This window comes from Rhinoraja longicauda, chromosome 4 (assembly GCF_053455715.1).
Source record: "Rhinoraja longicauda isolate Sanriku21f chromosome 4, sRhiLon1.1, whole genome shotgun sequence".
NCBI classification, from domain to species: Eukaryota; Metazoa; Chordata; class Chondrichthyes; order Rajiformes; family Arhynchobatidae; genus Rhinoraja; species Rhinoraja longicauda.
In genome coordinates, this window is record NC_135956.1 from 32,919,152 (window position 1) to 32,941,977 (window position 22,826).

General features: G+C 45.9%; 1 protein-coding gene across 1 annotated transcript in view; it reads right to left on the reverse strand.

Moving 5' to 3' along the window:
- rab31 (RAB31, member RAS oncogene family) overlaps window positions 1–22,003 on the reverse strand; it is an 81,988-nt gene extending 59,985 nt beyond the window's left edge. Inside the window, exons 1-3 of the mRNA XM_078397472.1 lie at window positions 21,887–22,003; window positions 2,378–2,457; window positions 2,195–2,276 (exon numbers count right to left, since the gene is read on the reverse strand). Of these exons, the coding sequence (XP_078253598.1) occupies window positions 2,195–2,276; window positions 2,378–2,457; window positions 21,887–21,922 (198 nt within the window). The 5' untranslated portion in view covers window positions 21,923–22,003. The remainder of the gene's footprint in view (window positions 1–2,194; window positions 2,277–2,377; window positions 2,458–21,886) is intronic.
- Between the last annotated feature and the right edge of the window lie 823 nt (window positions 22,004–22,826).

Consider the following 22,826-nt stretch of genomic DNA (forward strand, 5'->3'; position numbering starts at 1 on the left):
CTGAGGGGTAACTTTTTTATTTATACAAAGGGTGGTGGGTGTATGGAATTCATTGCCACAGAGGGCTGTGGAGGCCAAGTCAGTGAATATTTTTAAGACGCAGATAGACAAATTCTTGATTAGAACGTTATGGGGAGAAGGCAGGAAAATATGATTAGGAGGCAAGGATCAGCCATGATTGAATGGCGGAGTAGACTCGATGTGCCGACTGGCCTAATTCTAATCCTACAACTTGTGAAGCTGCCAGAGGAGGTAGTTGAGGCAGGTACTATCACAATGTTTAAAAAATATTTGGACAGGTACATGGATAGGACAGATTTAGAGGGATATGGACCAAACATAGGCAGGTGGGACCAGTGTAGATGGGTTTTGTTGGTCGGTGTGGGGAAGTTGGACCAAAAGGCCTGTTTCCACACTGAATAACTCTATGACAGAGGGCAGCACAGTGGCGCAGAGTGGAGTTGGAGTTTGTACGTTCTCCCTGTGACTATATGGGTTTTCTCTGGGTGCTCTGGTTTCTTCCCACACTCCAAATACGTACAGGGTTGTAGGTTAATTGGTTTCGGTAAAATAGTAAATTGTCCCTAGTGTAGGATAGTGTTAGTGTACAGGGTGATCGCTCGTTGGCGCATGCTCGGTGGGCCAAAGGGCCCGTTTCCACACTGTATCTCTAAAGACTAAGGTCACTATCATTTAACAACACAAAGTTTTCTCCCAAATTGTGAAATCAACTAGAGCAAGGCAAAATGCCCAGAAAAGTGTCACCCTTTTGGCTGCACCATTGCTTCCAGCATATATCATTGAGCGAGGCCATGAGCTTGATTTTGAGCTCTATGTTTCTTGCCAAGAAAACCCACCCACGAGGAGCAAAGCCAGACAGTATTGACCTGATGGAAAAGACGGACAAAGCAGTTATTTATAATGTGTGAAGGGGAAGGAGACTAGCGAAATACCTTGCAATTAAATTAAAGCTCTCACATTAGCTCAAAAGGCATTTCCAAACATGGAATATTTAAGGCTTCAGCGTGGAAACAGGGCCTTCAGCCCACCACGTCTGCACTGACCAACAATCGCCTGAAAACTAGTTCTATCCTACACACTAGTAACAATTTACAGAAGCCAATTAACCTACAAACCTGCACATCTTTGGAATGTGGGAGAAAACCGAAGCATCCGGAGAAAACCCACGCGGCCACAGAGAAAACGTACAAACTCCGTGCCGACAGCATCCATAGTCAGGATCGAACCAGCGTCTCTGGCACTGTAAGGCAGCAACTCTACCGCCACTCCACTATGCCGCCCTTACATTGGGGGCGACTACACCTTACACTGTGCTGTTCTTGCATTGTAATCCCAAAACCTAACCTACTTATCCACAAGGGCAGCACAGTGACACAGCTGGTAGAGCTGCTGCCTCACTGCGCCAGAGAACTGAGTTAGATCCTGAACTCTGGTGCTGTCTGTGTGGAGTTTGCATGTTCTCCCTGTGACCGCATGGGTTTCCTCCGGGTGCTTCAGTTTTCTCCCACATCCCAAAGACGTGCGGGTTTGTAGGTTGATTGGTCTCTGTAAATTGCCCCTAGTGGATGGGAAAGTGGGATAACATGGAACAAGTGTGAATGGGTGATCAGTGTACGAGTGTGTTACTGGTGGGCCAAAGGGGCCGTTTCCATGCTATATTTCTAAACTATACTAACCGCAAGGAATGGAAGGGGAGCGAAGAGGTCAAGATGGTTAATGTCATGCTGGCAGTTGGAAATATAAAGGTCCAGAGAGGTTAGAAGACCGGCAGGCGGAGTCCAAGAGGAGGTGACATGGGAGAAGGCTCTGAAGAAGGGTTATAGATTCATAGAGTGTTACAGCGTGGAAACAGGCCATTCGGCCAAACTTGCCCACCCAGCCAACATGTCCCAGTTACACTAGTCCCACCCTGCCCGTGTTTGGCCCATATCCCTCCAAACCTTTCCTATCCTTGTACATGTGTTTATTAAATGTTGAGGTCCCTGCCTCAACTACTATCCTTCCTCGGGTAGCTTGTTCCATACACCCACCACCCTTTGTCCTGACCTGATCCATGTTCTCAAGTAGGGAAGACTTATCCACGGCTAGATTTCCCTGGGTCATGGTGTAAATAACGTGTTATATATTAGGTTTTTTCCCGGCCCGCAAACAGATAAAGTCCAGAGTTACCTACCCGTTCTTGTCCAGCTGTATCCCAAATCAGAAACTTGTGGAGCTCACTTCCACAACTCACGGTCTTAGTCATAAACGATGCGCTGTAAAGCAGGCCAGATCAGACAACAAGTCAGTTCAACAATAATATGGGATGAAAAGTCCAGGAAAATGTGAGAAACGCCATTAATCCATCCATACTCACCCAATTGTGGGCAGAGTATTGACATCGAAGGTGTCCTGGACAAATCGGCAGACTATACTTGACTTCCCAACCCCTGTATCCTAAAATCATTTAAAGAGAGAGAAATGCAATCTTAAGATCAGAGGAATAATTTAAAAAAGAATTGGCTGATTATGTGTGTAACTGAGCAAAACAAGAGCCAGATAGTAAATTTCCTTTCCCAGTGAGTCGGTCACAACCAGTTAACTGTGGCTGAGCAACACTAGATAATTCAAGGGCTTCTTGTTCTTCACTTTACTTTAGAGATACAGAGTGGAAACAAGCCTTTTGGCCCACCGAGTCCGCGCTGACCAGTGATCACCCCGTTCACTAGCACTATCCTGCACACCAGCGACAATTTACAATTTTTATCAAAGCCAATGAACCTACAAACCTGCATGCCTTTGGAGTGTGGGAGGAAACCGGAATACCCGGAGAATACCCACGCAGTCACAGGGAGAACGTGCAAACTCCGTGCGGATCGGACCCGGGTCTCTGGCGCTGTAAGGCAGCAACTTTACCACTGCACCACTGTGCTGCCCATTTTGCTTTATTCTCTTTTCTGCTCTCTCTTCCTCTTCCTCCCTCCATTGAGCCTGGATTTGACACATCTCAAATTAACTAACTCCATTATAACCAAATCTACAGTTCGACCCAAGTCTGTACTGCCCCTGACTTTACCGATGGAGCAATGGAGGCATTATGGGAGTTATTATATATCCCAAAGGAGACATTAAATTATTTCCTCGAGACTTTCGTTATGTGACACCATCATCCCTTTCGTCATCTTTATCTAACCTACCTTCCAATCTGTTCCAGATCTTCCCTCAGCTTTCTGCATCCCTCTTCTCCATGCATTATCTGTTCATCTCCATCTCTAGTCTTCCCGGTCTGATGAAACATTAAATCTGTTTCCTCTCTCTCTAGATGCAGCCTGACATACTAAATATGCAATATTTATTTCAGACTTTCAGCACCTCAGAATTTTAGTTTTGTCAAAAAACAAGACCTCAACTGAAGAAGGGTCCCGAGCCGAAATGTCGTCTCTCCATGTCCTCCAGAGAGATACTGCCCGACCTGCTGAGTTACCCCTACTCTTTATCTTCCACACAAAGGGTGGTGGGTGTATGGAACAAGCTGCCAGAGGAGGTAGTTGAGGCTGGGCCTATCCCATCGTTTAAGAAACAGTTAAACAGGTACATCGATAGGACAGGTTTGGTGGGATTATGGACTAAGTGCAGGCAAGGTGGGACTAGTGTAGCTGGGACATTGTTGGCCGGTCTGGGCAAGTTGGGACGAAGGGCCTGTTTCCATTGTATCACTCCATGACTATGACTCTATGCAAGATTCCAGCATCTGCAGTTTCTTTGACTCCAAGACCTCAACTGCACCCATTTATAGGTTATAGATTAATTATATATTGCTAAATAGAATTTTATATCATCCTGTGTGATTTAATTATCAGTGTGAGTAGGCAGTTGAGTCAGCACTGACTCATTGTGCTGAAGGGCATGTTTCCATGCTGTATCCCTCAATGGTGTTAATCTTTCACTGGTTCTTCCCCCACTCCATCTCACCCTATTGACATATTCCTCTCTTCCTTTCTCTGTCACGCATATATGCAGCTACCCATTAAATACCTCAGCGATAAAAATGTCAACCAGTCCATTTATTAACAAATCCAACATTTTTACAACAAAGAAGCTTCTCCTGAATTCTTTATTGGATTTATTAGTGTCCATCTTACACGTCCGTAGCCTTGGACTGGCCAAAAGCAAGATCGTACATATCATCCTGAACCTATTACTCATTTAAAAGACCACTACCTCTGAATCATTTTCAAAAGGAGAAAGTGTACCAGTCCATCCAATCCTTTCAGAGAGTCATGAATCAAGAGCTTTTAATTGTCATATGTACCGAAGCGGAACAATGACATTCTCACTTGCAGTCGCATGGATAACATAATAAACAGGCAAAAATGTTCTTTTTTTAAAAATCGTTGAGCTGTTCCAACTATGTGTCAGAGGTTATGGGGAGAAGGCAGGAGAATGGGGTTAGGAGGAAAAGATAGATCAGCCATGATTGAATGGTGGAGTAGGATTGACAGGCCGAATGGCCTAATTCTACTTCTATTCCTTATGACTTATGACTACAATGTTACCATCTGTATTTTTTTTTTTAGTGGAAATTTTTCAATCCTGACAGTTAGAGTTCTTTGGCAAAAGTAAAGGTACAACCTAGATTCAATGGTACTGTTGCACCCGTGCCACCCTAACACGTTCTTTATTATCACGTGTACCAAGGTACAGTTAAATACCTTTTTTGCACACGGATTAGTGTGATTATTGCAGTATACAAGTAGGGGGCGGCACAGTGAAGCAGTCGTAGTGTTGCTGCCTTACAGCGCCAGAGACTCGGGTTCGATCCTGACTACGGATGCTGTCTGCACAGAGTTTGTACGTTCTCCCAGTGACCACATGGGTTTTCTCCGAGTGCTCCGATTTCTTCCTGCATTCCAAAGGCATACAGGTTTGTATGTTAATTGGCTTTGGTAAAGATTGTAAATTGTCCCTAGTGTGTAGGATACTGCCAGTGTTGGGGGTCGCTGGTCGACACGGACTCGTTGGGCTGAAGAGCCTGTTTGCGCGCTGCTCTCTCTAAAACTAAACTAAAGTACAATCCTTCATTGAGTACAAAATGTACAGAAAAGCCCACTAAATCCATATGCAAGAGTCACCAGGTTTTGGCACCATTTTCAGTGCACGATCACAGTTCATGGTCACCATTTGTTGACGTACCAGTAAAATGTCTTGTTTGCAGCTGCACAGAGACTCTTCGCATTTGCTGCTCATAATATCACTGCGGAACAGAGCCCCTGGTCTTTAACGTAGTTGCTCAAATCCAGTTAACATCCAGTTAGGGTGGCACGGTGGTGCAACAGTAGCATTGCTGCCTTAACGAGCCAGAGACCCGGTTTCGATCTTGACTCCAGGTGCTGTCTGTATGGAGTTTGCACGTTTACCCTGGGTTTACTCCGGGTTTCCTCCCCTCACTCCAAAGATGCACAGGTTTTTTTAGGTTAATTTGGCGTTGGTAAAAATAAATTGTAAATTGTGCCAAGTGTGTAGGACAGTTCTAGTGTGCAGGGATCGGTGTTCGGTGCTGCCTCGGTGGGCCGAAGGGCCTGTTTCCACACTGTACCTCTCAACTAAACTAAAATCTACTAAGTGGCCTCAGTGTGTAGGCTGAGACTAAGCCCAAAGATACAAAGAATTCCAGTGCAGATTTGACAATGGTAACTTCACACCCACTTCCTGGTCAGCATGTAAATAACATGGACAACCTTCAAAGGAGTTAAAAGGTCATTGGCAACGATCAATGTATTTCCCTTTTGATTTTTTCCCCCTGCCAAGAGATACAGCAAGAAACCAGTTCAGTAATAATATTTTGCCCCAGCTACGGCTAGGCAAGGCAGACCAAGAATCAAAGCCAAAGTATCCCTGATTCAGAGATAATTGGTTCCTATTTAAACAAGTAAACAGCAAGGTGTTGAGTAAGTACCGAGGAGCCGCGTGGACAAAGGAAGGGTGGTGGGCCCGGCCTCTGTTCATCCCACAAGGACCAGAGTGGGGGGTGGAAGGAGACGACAACGGCTGAGGAGGAGCCAGCGCTGCCCTCGCAGCTGCGGCTTGCCTGCAGTCCGTCTGTCTTTTGTGTTTTTTGTTGTTTTTGTATGAATTGTAGTTTTAATATGATGTAGTGTTTTGTATGTTATGTTGGGGGGGGGGGGGTGGGGGGTGGGAGAGAACGGGAACTGTAAAATTCTCTCTCCCGAACGGAGACGCGACCTTTGTTTCTGTGTCGTGTCTCCGTTCCCGCTGCGGCCTACCACCGGCCATGCACCTGGGACCACCTGGGGCTCTGGTGCCCGCGGCCCGGGCTCACCACCTGCGGCGCTGGCTGCCTTCGGATGTTGCGGGAGCGGCTGCGACTCGTCTCCGGAGGCTCCGGCGCGGGCCGCGTGGACGTCGGAAGCCCGCAGACCCCTGGGTGGGGGCCGACATCGGGAGCTCCGGCAGCGGCAGCGTCTTCGCCCGCCCCGAATCGCGGGGCTTGGGTCGGCCCGCCGCGGACCTTTCACCGTCCGGCACGGCCTGAAATAGGCCGCGGGATTTTTCTCCGCCCGGTGGGGGCTTAAATGTCGGGGGCCCCGACCTCCCCGACGTGGCAACTACAACAGCCTGACCGCGAGAGAAGACGGCAGGGAAGAGAAAAAGACATTCTGGCCTTCCATCACAGTGAGGAGGGACTGGAGGAGACTCACTGTGATGGATGTTTCTTTTTGTTTTGTGTTAGTTTATGATTATATGTGTTATTGCATTTTTATTAATTATTCTTATTGGTCTTATTGTTGAACTGCGGGTAATTTTTCATTTCACTACACATTTATGTGTATGTGACAAATAAACGACTATTGACTATTGACTATTGAAGAACAAATAGCCGGTAAGAGAGCGAACTGGAGTCTTCCCTTCCGCATGCTCAAGGCTGGCTGCGGGAGGCCTCTCGTGGCACAGGGCTGAAGGTGGTCAGGTGAGGAGAGGGACGATGGTTCGCTGGATGGAGGCCCTGCAGCAGCGTGGGCCTTGCCAGGATCAGAGGCCACTCCAGTAGACCAAGCACGCCCACCGGACTGGACGTTGAAAATGGCGCCAAAACCTGGCGACTTTTGTATATTGTCTCAGTGGACTATTTCTATACACTTTGTACTGAACTGTCTGTAAATTAAAAATTATTTCTGTACTTGTGATAATAAAGAACCATTGAATTGATTCTTTAGATTAAAAGCACTTTAGATATCCCAAAGTGATGGGCAGCATCTCTACCACTCATTTTTTTGTTAATCTTCTTAAGGAATATCAGTGTGCAATTTGATAATACAGTTTGACAACAAAAAAAACGAGAAAAATCTGTGTACAAATCTGAATTTCTCATTCACCTTTAGCCTAAATAATGAAATCTTAATGATTGAAACATACTATCCAAATGTGGCTTAAACCCACAGGTCAAACTGGCATCATAATAGTTAGCACGACTGCCTTCCACTGGCTCCAGGTTCAATGGTGATTTATTGTCACGTGTGCACTGCAGAGTGAAATTCCTTTTGCATAGATCACACATGCACAAGTCGCCATGTTTTGGTGCCATTTGTAAAAAGTCCAAAGTCCGGTCCAGGCGGTTGATGTACTGGAGGGGCTCCCGATCCAGGTAAGCCCCAGGCTGCTGCAGGGCCTCCTCTGTCGCCCTTGACCGGCTCGGCCCGCGAATCAACGCCCCTCTCCTCGCACGACTGGATCTGTGTCCCGGAGGTGCCTTCTGCATCCGACCTTGAAAGCACTGGAGACAATACCCCAGTCCCTCTCCTACTGACCCACTCCTCATGCCTGTCAACGCTAGCGGCTCCCTCCTCACCTCTCCGGTCTTGGGGGCAGAGCTCGGCGGCTTCCACGCTTCCCATCCCTGCAGGCCGCAGTCCACCGCAATTCACAATAATTGTTAGTCCAGTCAGGAGTGTTTTATTCTAAATCTAACATCCCGTTAAAGATTGAGTCACATTAACAGCTGTTAAATGGTTTGAAGGAAGTACCGGGAATATCTACAAAAACAATGAACCACTGGTACTTTATTTGAGCTCATGGTGTTTCACGTATATACATTGATACATTTTGCAATGGACTTTGCCGTTGATTTACAAACTACACTTAAAAAGGCATAACCAAACTCTGATCTCACTTTGTGAAATAAACCACGTCTCACATTTACTCCTTTATTTATTTTATACATTTTACAATTATGTATTCATACGAGTTATTTTATGATTAACATTTAACAAAAGTAAACAAAAATGGGAAGTGACAACTGGTCAAATAAAATTGCTACTTCAGCAAATCATTGCAATTACTGCAAATACTGTGACTGGGTGACCGTCAAAGACAGGAAAGATTGTGAAGCCAGTGTTGGTAATACTGAATGCAAATTCACAGGGCTTCGATAGAGTTGAATGCGGAGAGGATGTTTCCAGTAGTGGGAGACTCTAGAATAGCGTTTCTCAACATTTTTACCCTTGCGGAACCCTTGGAATAATTTTCATGTCTCAGGGAATCCCTAAATAAAAATTATTATATATCTTTATTAATTTCTTTCTTAATTAATTAATTATAGTTATATAATCTTGCACTTAAATTTAATATTTACTCATTACACTTCCACCACTGATTTTCTGGCACTCTTGGTTCCAGAGCTTTGCTGGTTTATCCAGTTTACCGGACTAAAGGAGGTCACGGCCTCCGAGAGGGGTACAACGGTACCTGTACGGTTCACCTAGGCTGCTGGGGGTGAGGGGCCGAGATACTGGCCTGCAAAACCGGCCAAGGAAGTCGGCGATGGGGATAGATGTGCTGGCGCCAGCTGGGCTGGAGTTCCAGAGCCCCGGCCGCAGGTTGCAAATTCAACCCACCGGTCGGCAGTGGATGCCCCGATGAGGTCGAGATTGGCTGCCTTGCTCAGCCGAGGTGCCACATTTTCGGGGAGACTTCCAGGGCGGGGGAATGGCAAGTGGGCTCTTGTAATTTTGTCCAGATTTAAGGAGGCGCCACATCACCAGTTGCTGGACAATCGGTGGAGGGCCTGTACTGAATAAATAACCGAGAATTTCCACCCAATCTTTTCAGATTTGCATGCAATACTCAACTTTTAAAAAGTGCATTTGATCTGGTTTGAAAAGATTAGCGGCTATTTCTCTCGGAACCCCTCGCGACCTCTAGCGGAACCCTAGCTTTCCGGGGAACCCCGGTTGAGAAACGCTGCTCTAGAATAAAAGGGCACAGCCTCAGAATGGAAGGACGTGCCTTTGCAATGGAAATGAGGAGGAACTTCTTTTGCCAGAGGGTGGTGAATCTATGGTATTCATTGCCACAGATGATTGTGAAGGCCGTCATTGGGTATTTTTAAAGGGGAGATTGATAGGTTCTTGATTAGTAAGGATGTCAAAGGTTATGGGGACAAGGCAGGAGATTGGGGTTGAGAGGGAGAAATAGATTGGTTGAATGACGGAGAAGACTCGATGGGCTGAATGGCCTGGTTCTGCTCCTGCTTCCAAAGACACTAACCTGCCGAGTACAATGTTCTTAACAGCTCTTTTTTTTTTAAACTGCAAGCTAAAAATACTAAAAGCTGTTTGTTACATTGTTCAATAGAGTTAGGTGTTGATGGAAGCGATTATTTGTCATTTTTTTGCCTCCACAGTGTAACTAGCAGCCTGTGTTCTTAAAGAGACAGCCCATTATAACCGAACTCAGCGATAAAGACATCCATAATAACAAGAGTTTATGGTACATTGTCTCTGGGGTTTATGCCAATTTCTTTTGTTTGAGATCAATTGCTCAAAGTGGCATTAGTTATTTCTATAGTATCTCTAAATCATTTCCTATATTACATAATTTGCTTCCTTTGTTTTCTTTGCTAAATATTGTGGTCAGTTGCAGATGGGAGACAGCCTTATTTACTGAGATAAAATTAGAGACAGTGATGGGTAAGAAAGTTTTGCAATTTTTTTGCGCCTGTCATCCCTTTTCTGGGAAAATTGCAGTATCAATGAAGACTCTTTCTGTGGTAAAGAGGTCTTCCTCTCAGATAAAGTAGAATTAAATTATTTTAGAATTTGCCACGTCATACGCAGAAACAAGAAACTACAGATGCTGGTCTACCAAAAGCGACGCAAAGCGTTGGACTAACTCGGCGGATCAGGCAGCATCTGGAGAACATGAATGGATTTTGGGTCAGAATCCTTCTTCAGACTGATTTCCTACTTAGAACCAAAGGTCCTGATTTCGGATAGCACTAAGTGTTTTGTGTAACTCAGCAGGTCAAGCAGCATCTCTGGAGAACATGGATAGGTGGCGTTTCAGCTCGAGAGCTTTCTTCTGTCTGAAGAAGAGTCCCAACCCAAAATATCACCTATCCATATTCTCCTGAGATGCTGCCTGACCCGTTGAGTTACTCCAGCACTTTGTGTTGTTACCATGTCATATGATCGAAGGTACCACAAAATGCTGGAGTAACTCAGCTTGTCAGGCAGCATCTCTGGAGAGAAGGAATGGGTGACGTTTCGGGTCAAGACCCTTCTTCAGACTGATGTCAGGGGGGGCGGGACAAAGAAAGGATATAGGTGGAGACAGGAAGGCAGTGGGAGAACTGGGAAGGGGGCGGGGAAGAGAGGGACAGAGGAACTATCTAAAGTTGGAGAAATCAATGTTCATACCGCTGGGCTGTAAGCTGCCCAAGCGAAATATGAGGTGCTGTTCCTCCAACTTGCGGTGGGCCTCACTATAACACTGGAGGAGGCCCATGACAGAATGGTCAGACTGGGAGTGGGAGGGGGAGTTGAAGTACTCAGCCACTGGAAGATCAGGTTGGTTAAGGTGGACTGAGCAAAGGTGTTGAGTGAATCGATCGCCGAGCCTGCGTTTGGTCTCGCCATTGTAGAGAAGTTGACATCTGGAACAGCGGACACAATAGATGAGGTTGGAGCAGGTGCAGGTTAACCTCTGTCTCACCTGGAAAGACTGTTTGGGTCCTTACTTGGGATGGAGTTGAGGGGGGAGGTAAAGGGACAGGTGTTGCATCTCCTGCGGTTGCTGGGGAAAGAGCCTGGGGAGGGAGTGGTTTGGGTAGGAAGGGACGAGTGGACCAGGGAGTTACGGAGGGAACGGCCTCTGCGGAATGCAGAAAGGGGAGGAGATGGGAAGATGTGGCCAGTAGAGGGATCCCGTTGGAGGTGACGGAAATGTTGGCGGATGATTTGTTGGATGCGCTGGCTGGTGGGGTGGAAGGTGAGGACAAGGGGGATTCTGTCCTTGTTACGAATGGGGGGATGTCATATGACCGTTGTGTCAACTATGCCGAAGTAGATGCCAGCTTCGGTTGAGGCAGAAGAATGCAAGTTCAAAACTCCCTCCGAAGACAGGACAAAAATCTAGACTGACACTTAAGGAACCCTTTGCACACAAAGGGTGGTGGGTGTATGTAACAAGCTGCCAGAGGAGGTAGTTGAGGCAGGGACTATCCCAACGTTTAAGAAACAGTTAGGGACAGGTACATGGATAGGACAGGTTTGGAGGGATATGGACCAAACGCAGGCAGGTGGGACTAGTATAGCTGGGACATGTTGGCCGGTGTGGGCAGTTTGGGCCCAAGGGCCTGTTTCCACACTGTATCACACTATTAAAGAGCTGCATTAAAGGTATGATCTTTCAGATATGTCAGCAGCTCTCTCGGGTAGTCTTAAAAAAATTACATGGCACGTTTTACAAAGTGGAGTAAAACAGTTAACTCTGGTGTGCTGGCCCATGTTTAATTCTCGATCATCCAATGTAATTAATGCAGTTTGTTTGGTTGCTATACCATACATATTTGTGGGAATCTGGAATGAACACAATGTACACCACACTTCCTACAATGCAACAGTTTTGACACTCCAAACGTATCTTGTTAGCTTAGTGCGACTTATCATTGTCACGTGTAGTGAAGTACAGTGAAAAGCTTTTTGTTGCATGCTAGCCAGTCTCCAAAAAGACTATACATGATGACAATCGAGCCGTTCACAGTGTACGGAGACAGGATAAAGGGTATAACGAAGTCCAATAATGTCCGATTAAAGATAGGTCAAAGGTCTCCAATGAGGTAGAGGGGAGGTCAGGACCATTCGATAGTTGCCTGAAATGTCTGGGAAGAAACTATCCCTGGATCTAGAGGTGTACGCCTCCTGCATTGTTAGAGTGAGGCCAAACGCAAATTGCAGGAACAGCACCTCATATTTTGCTTGGGCAGCTTGCAAATCAGCAGTATGAACATTGATTTCTCTAACCCTTGCATTCCCTCTCTCTCCATCTCTCCCCCACCAAGTCGTACCAGCTTCAAAGTTGTCTTGTTGAGTCTCACTGTCTGTAACTCATTTTCACCTAGCACAGTTTGAGAATAAGGGGTAGGCCATTTAGAACGGAGATGAGGAAGAACTTTTTCAGTCAGAGGGTGGTGAAGGTGTGGAATTCTCTGCCTCAGAAAGCAGTGGAGGCCAGTTCGTTGGATGCTTTCAAGAGAGAGCTGGATAGAGCTCTTGAGGATAGCGGAGTGAGGGGGTATGGGGAGAAGGCAGGAACGGGGTACTGATTGAGTGATCAGCCATGATCGCATTGAATGGCGGTGCTGGCTCGAAGGGCTGAATGGCCTACTCCTGCACCTATTGTCTATTGTCTATTGTCTATTGTCACACAGCTAACAATGGCCTGGTTCCTTTATCACTGTTACTTTTTTGCATATCTTTCATTCATCTGTTCTATGCATCTCTCCATCACCGTCTCTACTTGTTTCCCTTTCTCCTGACTCTCAGTCTGAACAAGGGTCTCCACCCAAAACGTCACATATTCCTTTTCTCCAGAGATGCTGTCTGACCCACTGAGTTACTCCAGCGTTTTGTGTCTATCACCGGAATCTAGAGATATGCGTTTTCAAACTTCTGTACATCTTGCTTGGTGGGATGGGGGAAAAGAGGGAGTGACTGGGGTGAGATTGGTATAAGAAAATAACTGCAGATGCTGGTACAAATCGATTTATTCACAAAATGCTGGAGTAACTCAGCAGGTCAGGCAGCATCTCGGGAGAGAAGGAATGGGTGACGTTTCGGGTCGAGACCCTTCTTCAGACTTTTGTGCCTATCTTAGTCATAATTACCCATCCGGTTTACTAATTTATCAGGGATGGAAATTTGCCCTACCTACCTGGACTTGCCCTCATATGAATCCAGATTCCTCCTGCACAATTAACTTAGTATTGTTTATTGTCACGTGTACCGAGGTACAGTGAAAAACGTTTATTGCGTGCTAACCAGTCAGCAGAAAGACAATACATGATTACAATCGAGCCATTTACCGTGCTTGGATACATGTTAAGGAAATAACGTTTAGTGCAAGGTAAAGCCAGCAAAGTCCGATCAAGGATACTCCGAGGGTCATCAAAGAGGTAGATAGTAGTTCAGCACTGCTCCCTGGTTGTGGTAAGATGATTCAGCTGCCTGCTAACAGCTGAGAAGAAACTGTCCCTGAATCTGGTGGTGTGCGTTCTCACACTTCTATATCTTTCGCCTAATGGGAGAGGGGAGAAATGGCCAGGGTGCTTCTTCTTCTTGCGTTTGTGGCAGCAGAAGTTATGTAACGCCCTCCAGGCGTTGTAGCCAGTGCAATGTGCTGTTGTTGAGGGCCATGAGGTCTACCCCTCCACCAGGGGGGCGGAGGACAACGCAGATGAAAATGACGTGCTGCGCTGATTGCTGGTCTGCTCCACACACGCAGGCTGCTGATGAACGCAACCCCCAACGATGCATGTTGGCGTTGAACTGGCCGACCCCTGTACGGAGCCGGTTCAGGGCAACCCACTCTTTGCGGGGCATGTCCAAGCCGAGTGGGGCTGTGGTGTTTGGTGCGACAGTGAATTGAGGAGTTTGCGATGTCTGTTCCCAGCTGGTTCTCCATGCTCCTAGTATGTTGAAACCGGAGCCACAGAGGGTCGCTGCGTGACGGGAGAAAGGGCGACGAGATGACGGGCATTGAGGTCCCAGTTGCTGTGAATCCTGGGTGAGGTGGTGCAAAGGGTATTTGGCGTCCGAGGGGGCCTTGCACACCAGCCTATGAGCGAAGAACTCTCTGCGAAGCTTGGCGGGTGCGATACCTGCGAGCACCGGCAGGAGTTCCGTTGGAGTAGGGCGTAGGGAGCCAGTGATGATCCGTATGGTGTCGTTGAAGGTGGCGTCTAGCTTGCTAGTATGAGCGCTGCGACACCATGCTGGGGCGGCATACTCAGCGGCGCTGTACACGAGTGCAAGACCACTGGTTCGGAGAGTAGATGTCCTGGCGCCCCATGACGATCCAGCCAAGCAACGCAGGAGGTTGTTCCTTCCGAGACTTTAGCACGGAGAGCTTCAAGGTGTTGCTTGTAGGTCAGCTGCCGATCTAGTTTCACCCCGAGGTATGTAGGAAATGGGTTGTAGGGTAGGGGTGACCCATTGAGGGTGATGGTTAGCTGGCTTAGAGCTTCCTTGTTGTTCAGGTGAAAGGCCGGAATATGGATATGGAACTTGTCGCAGGCTACCTTAAGACCTGGAGACTGAAACTGAGTGTAGCAAAAACCACCACAACGCCCAGGGTGCAACCCATTAAAACATAGAAAATAGATGCAGGAGTAGGCCATTCGAGCCAGCACCGCCATTCAATATGATCATGAGTGATCATCCTAAGTCAGTACCCCTTCCTATTTTCTCCCCATATCCCTTGATTCCGTTAGCCCTAAAAGCTATATCTAACTTTCTCTTAAAAACATCCAGTGAATTGGCCTCCACTGCCTTCTGTGGCAAAGAATTCCACAGATTCACAACTCTCTGGGTGAAAAACTTTTTCCTCACCTCAGTCCCTGAGGCGTGAGGTATAAATTTTTAACTGCCCTCTGAAGATGACTTAACAAGGTGATCATTTTGTCAAAGACTACAAACAATGGCCACACTACTAATATCCGTATCCTGAGAGTGAATAAAATGTTCTTGCTTTCTGCGTCTTTGTGGCATTTTGCTCTCTCTGCCATTAAAGGAAGGCCCCCATCTTCCTTTATTCCACTGACATTTTCTATAAAGTGGTGATCACAATTGGGTCCATGATCTCTCCTCTTGTTCCCTTTCCGTTACTCTTTAGTCTGCTTGCACATTAGTGCCCTGTGGGTGCCACATAGAAAGTACAGCACAGGAAAGTGCATAGGTCTTGCAAAGTTCATTGGATGGCAGTCTCTCAATCCCATGGCTTCAAGAAACAGGAACCCAGCATCATTAGGAATGCCTGCATTGCAAGATGAAGAGAGTATAGAAGTTGGGATGGACACAAAATGCTCAGCGGTCAGGCAGCACCTCTGGAGAAAATGGATAGGTGATGTTTCAGGTTGGGACACTTCATCAGACTGATTGTAGTGATGGGTCAGGGGAAAACGATTGGAAGTGGAAAAAAACAGGAGAAATCGGCCCCAGCAACAGATGACCTCAGGCAAGGAGGTTCCCTGACAGGCCAATTGGGAGGTGCAACTCCTCCAATTTGCATGTGGCCTCACTTTGAGAAGCATAAAGGTGGATAAGATCATTGGGTGAATTACCCAGAGTTGGGGAATCAAGAACCAGAGGACAATGGTTTAAGGTGAGAGGAAAGATTTATTAGGAACCGGAGAACAACTTTTTCCACAAAGAGTGTGGTGGGTATATGGAATGAGCTAGCAGAGAAGGTAGTTGAAGCAGGTACGATACAACATTTAAAAAACATTTGGAGAGATACATGGATAGGAAAGGTTTAGAGGGATATGGGCCAAACACGGGCAGAAGAGACTAATGTAGATGGGGTATCTTGGTCGGCACGGGCAGGTTGGGCCTGTTTCCGCTATCTAAGTCAATGACTCGTGCATGTGTGGTCTATGCAAAAAGGATTTTATGATGCAGTGCGCTCGTGAAAATAAAGCACCATTGAACCATTGAGACCAAAGATACAGAGGAACAAGATAGACCACTCGACCCTAAAAATCGTAGTATGGCATGACGCCATTTTAGTAGGCAGAAATTTACAGAAACATTTTAAAAGAAAAATAACAAAAATCTGTGAATTGATAGATGAGATATATTCTGCATTTTAGTGGTATCATCACATACCGTTCCCTCAAAACACTGCGAGAGGCATAACGAACGGCGGGTTTTGCCTACTAAAATGGCTCCTTTGCGTACTGCACTTCAGTATAGGCGATTTCAACGGAGTGGTCCATCTTGTTCCTCTAGTATCTTTGATTGAGACCATGCTGTGCTTCATCAACATACTCATACCAATTCTTGCACATTGTTCCCACCACAAATAATTTGTTCTCCATTCTGGCTTCCGTGACAGAAATCCAATCACTGTAATATTGCACAGTCTCATTGATCAAGCATTTGATTTGCTTTCAACATTACAGTGATATCCATGTGCAAAGGATGCATTGGTGTTTAGATTTGCACTGAGAAAAATAATACATAAATCTGGCCTCCTGAACCAAATTACAGTTATTCAGCAGGTGAATATTCAATTCACCTGTATGAAATATTTAAACTCTATCTCCCACTCGAGAGGCTCAAGACAGTCAAGAGTATTTAATTGTCACATGTACCGACATCGTAACATTTGTATGTGCGGCAGCTAACAGGCCTGTAAATGCAGTACACACAGATAAATATAAACACAAATTCAATAACACAATTACTGGGAATACTAGTGCAAAAAAACCAAAATCCCTAGTGCAACCAACAACACAGTCCACAGTGGTTCATAGTTGTGGTTAGTGTTCTGCAGTGTTCAAGAAACTTATGGTCGGTGGGAAGAAGCTATTATTGAATCGGGTGGTCATGGTTTTCAGGCACCTGTACCCTTTTCCCATTTGTAAGAGCAAAATGAGAGCGTAGCCAGGGTGGTGTGGGTCTTTGATTACATTGGTCGCTTTTTTTGAGATCACCCTCCTGTAGATCCCTACGATGGTGGGGAGGTCAGGACCTGTGATGGTTCGGGCAGTATCTACCACTCTCTGTATTCTCCCTTGTTCCTGGGCTTCCGAGATGCCGAAACAGGCTGTGATGCCTGTTTTGGTGATATCAATGTAGATTAATTTTATAAACGACAGTGAAGAAATAAGTTCCCAAAAGACGAGAGAAAACCTGGTAAAACAATCACTCTGGCCCTCATAACAGTAAGCAGAGAGAAGCAAAGAAGCTCCAGAGGAAGACACCATTCATCAATAACTGTGTTCTCCTCTGGAGTTCCTCTGGAACCTCTTTGTTTCCCTCTGCAAGATAAGATAACACCATTTAAAAGATGCATGCAAGATAATAATCCAAGGAATCTAAGAAAGGTACGTATTGTGCATAACGTCAGTGTGCTGCTGCTTCACTGTTTCAGTTTATTGTCACGTGTACCGAGATACAGTGAACAGCTTTTGTTGCATGCTGAGCAGTCAGAAAGACAATGCATGATTACAAACTGCAAGTTCCAAGACTCGGGTTTAATCCTGACTTTCAGTCCTGCCTGTGTGGAGTTTACATGGTCTCCCCATGAGCACATGGACTTACCCGGGTCCCTGGGTTTCCTCCCACATTCCAAGATGTTCTTGTTAATTGGTTACTATAAATTATTCACACTTTGGATATACAGCAAAAGAAACAAAAGGGAGTTGATGGGTATGAGGGAGAGAATAAGATGCAGAGCTCCAGGGACAAATGGAATTGTTCTGTTAGGAATCAGGATGGGCATGATGGGCCAAAAGACCTTCTACAAAAAGTCATAGAGCACGGGACCAGGCCTTTCGGCCCAACTTGTCCAATGGTGACCAAGATGCCTAACCGAGCTCGTCCCACTTGAGTGTACCCAGCGCACACATCCCTCCAAACCATTCTTATGTCCACGCACTTTTTAACTGTCATAATTGTACCAGCCTCTACCACTTCCTCCAGCAACTTGTTCCATGTTTACACCACCCAAAAGATGCCACTCAGGCCACTTTTAAATCTTTCCTCTCTCACCATTGCCCTCGAGTTTTAGACTCCCGTACCCTGGGGAAAAGACTGTGGCTACTTATCTTATCGATGCCCCTTATGATTTGTCATCCCTCATCCTCCCATGCTCCAGGGAAGAAAGTCTCAGCCTATCCAGCCTCTGCTTATAACTCAAACCCCCCAGACCCAACAACATCTTTGTAAATCTTTTTTGCACCCTTTCCACTTGAATGACATCCTTTCTATAGTAGGGCAACCAGAACTGTACACAATACTCCAATTGTGGCCTTACCGATCTCTGCAAACTTACTAACCATGCTGCTAACATTCACATTCAAATCATTAATATAATACCATGCTGCTACATTCACATTCAAATCATTAATATAAACAGTGGATCCAGCACCAATCCCTGTGGTACACCACTTGCTGCAGGCCTCCAGTCTGAAAAGCAAGCTCTACCATCGCCCTGTTTCCTACCTTCAACAGAGGCACAATAGCTGCCAACCACCACACATTCCGCACCTCACTCAAGGCTAGCAATGGTATTGGTACAAATATCTCTGTTGTAGGAAGGAACTGCAGATTGTGGTTTCAAGCAAAGAGAGACTCAAAATGCTGGAGCAACTCAGAAAGAATGGGTGACATTTTGGGTCGAGACACCCCTTCAGACTGAATCAGGGGAGAGGGAGATACAGAACTCTGTATCTCCCTCTCCCCTGATTCAGTCTGAAGAGGGGTCTCGACCCAAAACGTCACCCTTTCTTTCTATCCCGAGTTGCTGCCTGTCCCGCTGAGTTACACCAGCATTTTGGGTCTATCTCCGTACAAATATCTGTACTGGGGTCCTGAAAGTTCTTTCCTAGCTTCCCATAATGTCCTAGGATACGGTTGGTCAGGTCCTGGGGATTTATCAACGTTTCTGCATTTTAAGATCTCCAGCACTTTCTCTTCTGTACTGTGGACTCTCTTCAAGACATCACGATTAACTTCCTCGAGTTCCCTGGCATCCATGTCATGTTCCACAGCAAATACAGGTGTGAAATATTCATTTAACACCTCACCTATCTCCTGGACCACCACACATAGACAATCTCCTTGGTCTTTAAGCTGCCCTACTCTCTCCCTACTTTCTTCTTTGTCCTTAATGTAGAAACTCTTTGAATTTTTCCATTACCTTATCTGCTAAAGCCATCTCCTGTCCCCTTTTTGTCCTCCTGAGTTTCCTCATAGTGTACTCCTATAACCCTTATAATACTCAAGGGATTCACTTGATCAAAGCTGTCCACCTATCCTCCTTTTTCTTGACCAGAGACTCAATATCCCTCATCATCCAGGATTCACTACTATTGCCAGTCTTGTCCTTCACGCTAATATTGCTCTTCATTGGATAGAGTGGATGTTGAGAGGATGTTTCAACCAGCGGGAGAGTTTAGGACCAGAGGTCATAGCCTCAGAATTAAGTATGTTCCTTTGATTGAATGGCGAAGCAGACTTGATGGGGCCAATGGCCTAATTCTGCTCCTATCACTTATGAACTTCATCCTGCCATGCAATGAATAAATCTGCTGAGCTTATAGACAAACGCATCTCCTTTTTGTGCCCTTTGTGGGACTGCAGAGAATTCTCTCCACTTACCGAGACATCATGGTCTGAATTACATTAAATAGACAAAAACAATTTGAATTAAGTTAATTTTTCCCATACAAGACTCGTTGACATTGTGGCTTCTGTGGAGCCAACTAGAATTGAACTCTAAATAGATGTGCAGAAACAGCACTACTAGTTCACACAGCAAGGGGCTGTCTGGGCAATTACGACCAATAATGAGAACCACTGCCAAAAGCAAAACACAACAGTCCCACACGTTAAAAAAAATCAAGTTGCAAATTGACTTCAAGATGCAATGACATTTAGGAAAATTGTCACAGGGATCCATTCACACTCAACATATCATCTTTCTGTTTACTCATTAACAGACCATTCACTACCATTACAAAGAAGACAAGGAGAAATTTCTTTAGTCAGAGGGTGGTGAATCTGTGTAATTCTTTGCCACAGAAGGCTGTGGATGCCACATCAATGGGTATTCTTCAGGGGGGAAACTGATAAGTTCTTGATTTGTACGTGTGACCGGGGTTATGGGGAGGAGGCAGGAGAATGGGGTTGAGAGGAAAAGACAGATCAGCCATGATTGAATGGCGGAGTAGACTTGATGGGCTGAATGGCCTAATTCTGCTCCTATAACTTATGAACTGAAGTCTATTGGAAATGCCAGTGTTTATTGTCCATCCCTCGTTGCCCCTGAACTGACGAGACAATTGGAGGTCAACCACATTGGTGGGGCTGGAATCATATACTGGCAGGTCTCGGGACTGTCAATATCCTCCCCTGAAGAACATTAATGAATCTGGTTCGAGTTGGGTGGCACAGTGGCGCAGCGGTAGAGCTGCTGCCTTACAGCACCAGAGATCTGGGTTTGATCCTGGCTAAGTGTGCCAGTACAGAGTTTGTACATTTTCCATGACCGCATGTGTTTTCTTCGGGCGCTCCAGTTTCCTCCGACATTCCAAAGACGTGCAGGTTTGAAGGTGAATTGGCTTCTGTAAATTGTCCCTAGTGTGCAGGACAGAACTAGTGGACGTGTGATTGTGGTCGGCACGTACTCGGTGGGCCGAAGGGCCTGTTTCCCCGCTGTCTCTCCAAATTAAATTTTAAACAATCCACCAGGTTCATGCTTGCCACTAACAAGACCAGCATTTTACTTTAAATTCCAGATTTATTCCATAACAGTAATTCAAATTCTCAGCTGTCATGGTGGGACTCAAGTCTCATGGTCTCAGGTCCATAACCACAGTTGTTGGCCAGATACATGGTTACCATGCCTTCATCAGGGCAGTACAATGGTGAGTGGCGCAGCTGGTAGAGCTGCTGCATCGTAGTGCTGGAGACCCAGGTTCGATCCTGACCCGAGGTATTGTTTATGTGTGGAGTTTGCACGTTCTCCCTGTGACCGCACGGGTTTCCTCCCGGTGCTCCGGGTTCCTCCCACATCCCAAAGGCGTGCTGGTTTATAGGCTAAATTGGACTCTTAATGTAAAATTGCCTCTAATATGTTGGGAGCAGATGAGAACGTGAAATGACATAGAGCCAAGTGTGAACGGATGGTTAGCATGGATTTGGTGGGCCGAATGGCCTGTTTCAATGCCATATCTTTCATTCAAAGTCCACCACTTCTGCATTGAAATGTTCAGGTAAATTACATCTGTTGCACCAGAGTATGGATTGACGTCTAACCCAGTGACTTACTTGTGACATATGGTCAACCATTCTAGCTGGGTAGGTTGACAGAAGAGCAGTTACTTTTTTAAGGAACCTTACTTTATGCTTCAAAAAAAAAATCACGAACTTGTTTTTCGGGAAGTAGAAACGAAACGAAGGGAAAATAATATCTGGAAAGTGACTGTTTTCAGAGCTGATGCTGCAGAAAAATGACTCTGTGGAATGTCCCCCTGGAGAATAAAACATTCCTGAAAGATTGAACTCAAACAGACTCTACAACTGCGAGCAGCGGGTCTCGCTCGGCCAAGTGGAAAGTCTTTGAATGCAAGGATCCGACGGCTCTGCCTCTGGCTCGGGTAACTTTAAAGCACAACAAGGCAAGGACAGATATTACCGGGAGAGATCACAAAGAAACGCTGCATCTATGAAACATATTAAACCCCTCTCTGCCCGGCTACTCCAGGCAGCAAGCAGCAGCTCAAGAGGAAGGAACGACACTTAAACTCAAATAAAACTACACATAAATAATAATGGGAAACCGTTGTATTAATCTTACTTACCCCAAGGAGGCAGATTTTTAATTCTCTTATAGCCATAATTAGATCTACGAGGCTTGTGTCATGCTCTTTCTGGTCTGATCTGTACAGTCCATGTATCAAAGTGCGTTGTCGACGAAACTAACCTCCTCCAACTAGCTCGTTTGCTCAGAGCGAACGGAAACTACTGGGCAATGACTCCAAGCGGTCACATGGTTCTCCTCCAACCCCAGACACACTCCTAAGTTAACTTAAAGAGCTTCTGAAATCTGTTGAGGTCGTTTAACAGAAGCAAACTGCGGGGGAACCTATTTGCAGTGTAAATAGGAAAGCACAAGGAACTGCAGATGCTGGTTTACAGTGGGGGGTGGGGAAGAAAGGACACAGAGTGGTGGAGTAACTCAGCAGATGAAGGCCACAGAGGAACGGACAAGTGTGTGATAAGGAGTTAGAAACATAGAAAATAGGTGCAGGAGTAGGCCATTCGGCCCTTCGAGCCTGCACCGCCATTCAATATGATCATGGCTGATCATCCAACTCAGTATCCCATAGAAAAATAGAAAAACATAGAGTTAAGGATGGAAGAGTTGTGTACTGTGAAGCAAGAGCAAAGAGTATAGGTGAGGGGGAAAATATTTATTCAGAACCTGAGGGGTAACTATTTTTACACAAAGGATGGTGGGTGCATGGAACGAGCTGCCGGAGGAGGTGGTTGAGGCAGGTACTATCACAACGCTTGAGAAATATTTGGACAGGTATGTGGATAGGACAGGTTTAGAGGGATATGGGCCAAACACAGGCAGGTGGGACTAGTGTAGATGTGACATGCTGGTCGGCGTGGGCAAGTTGGGCCGAAGGGCCTGTTTCCATGCTCTATGATTCTATGACTCCAATGTAGGTGGAATTATTATTTCCCTTCGGAGAGAGAACTTCTTCATAGTAGGCATACCTTGAGGACCCAAGG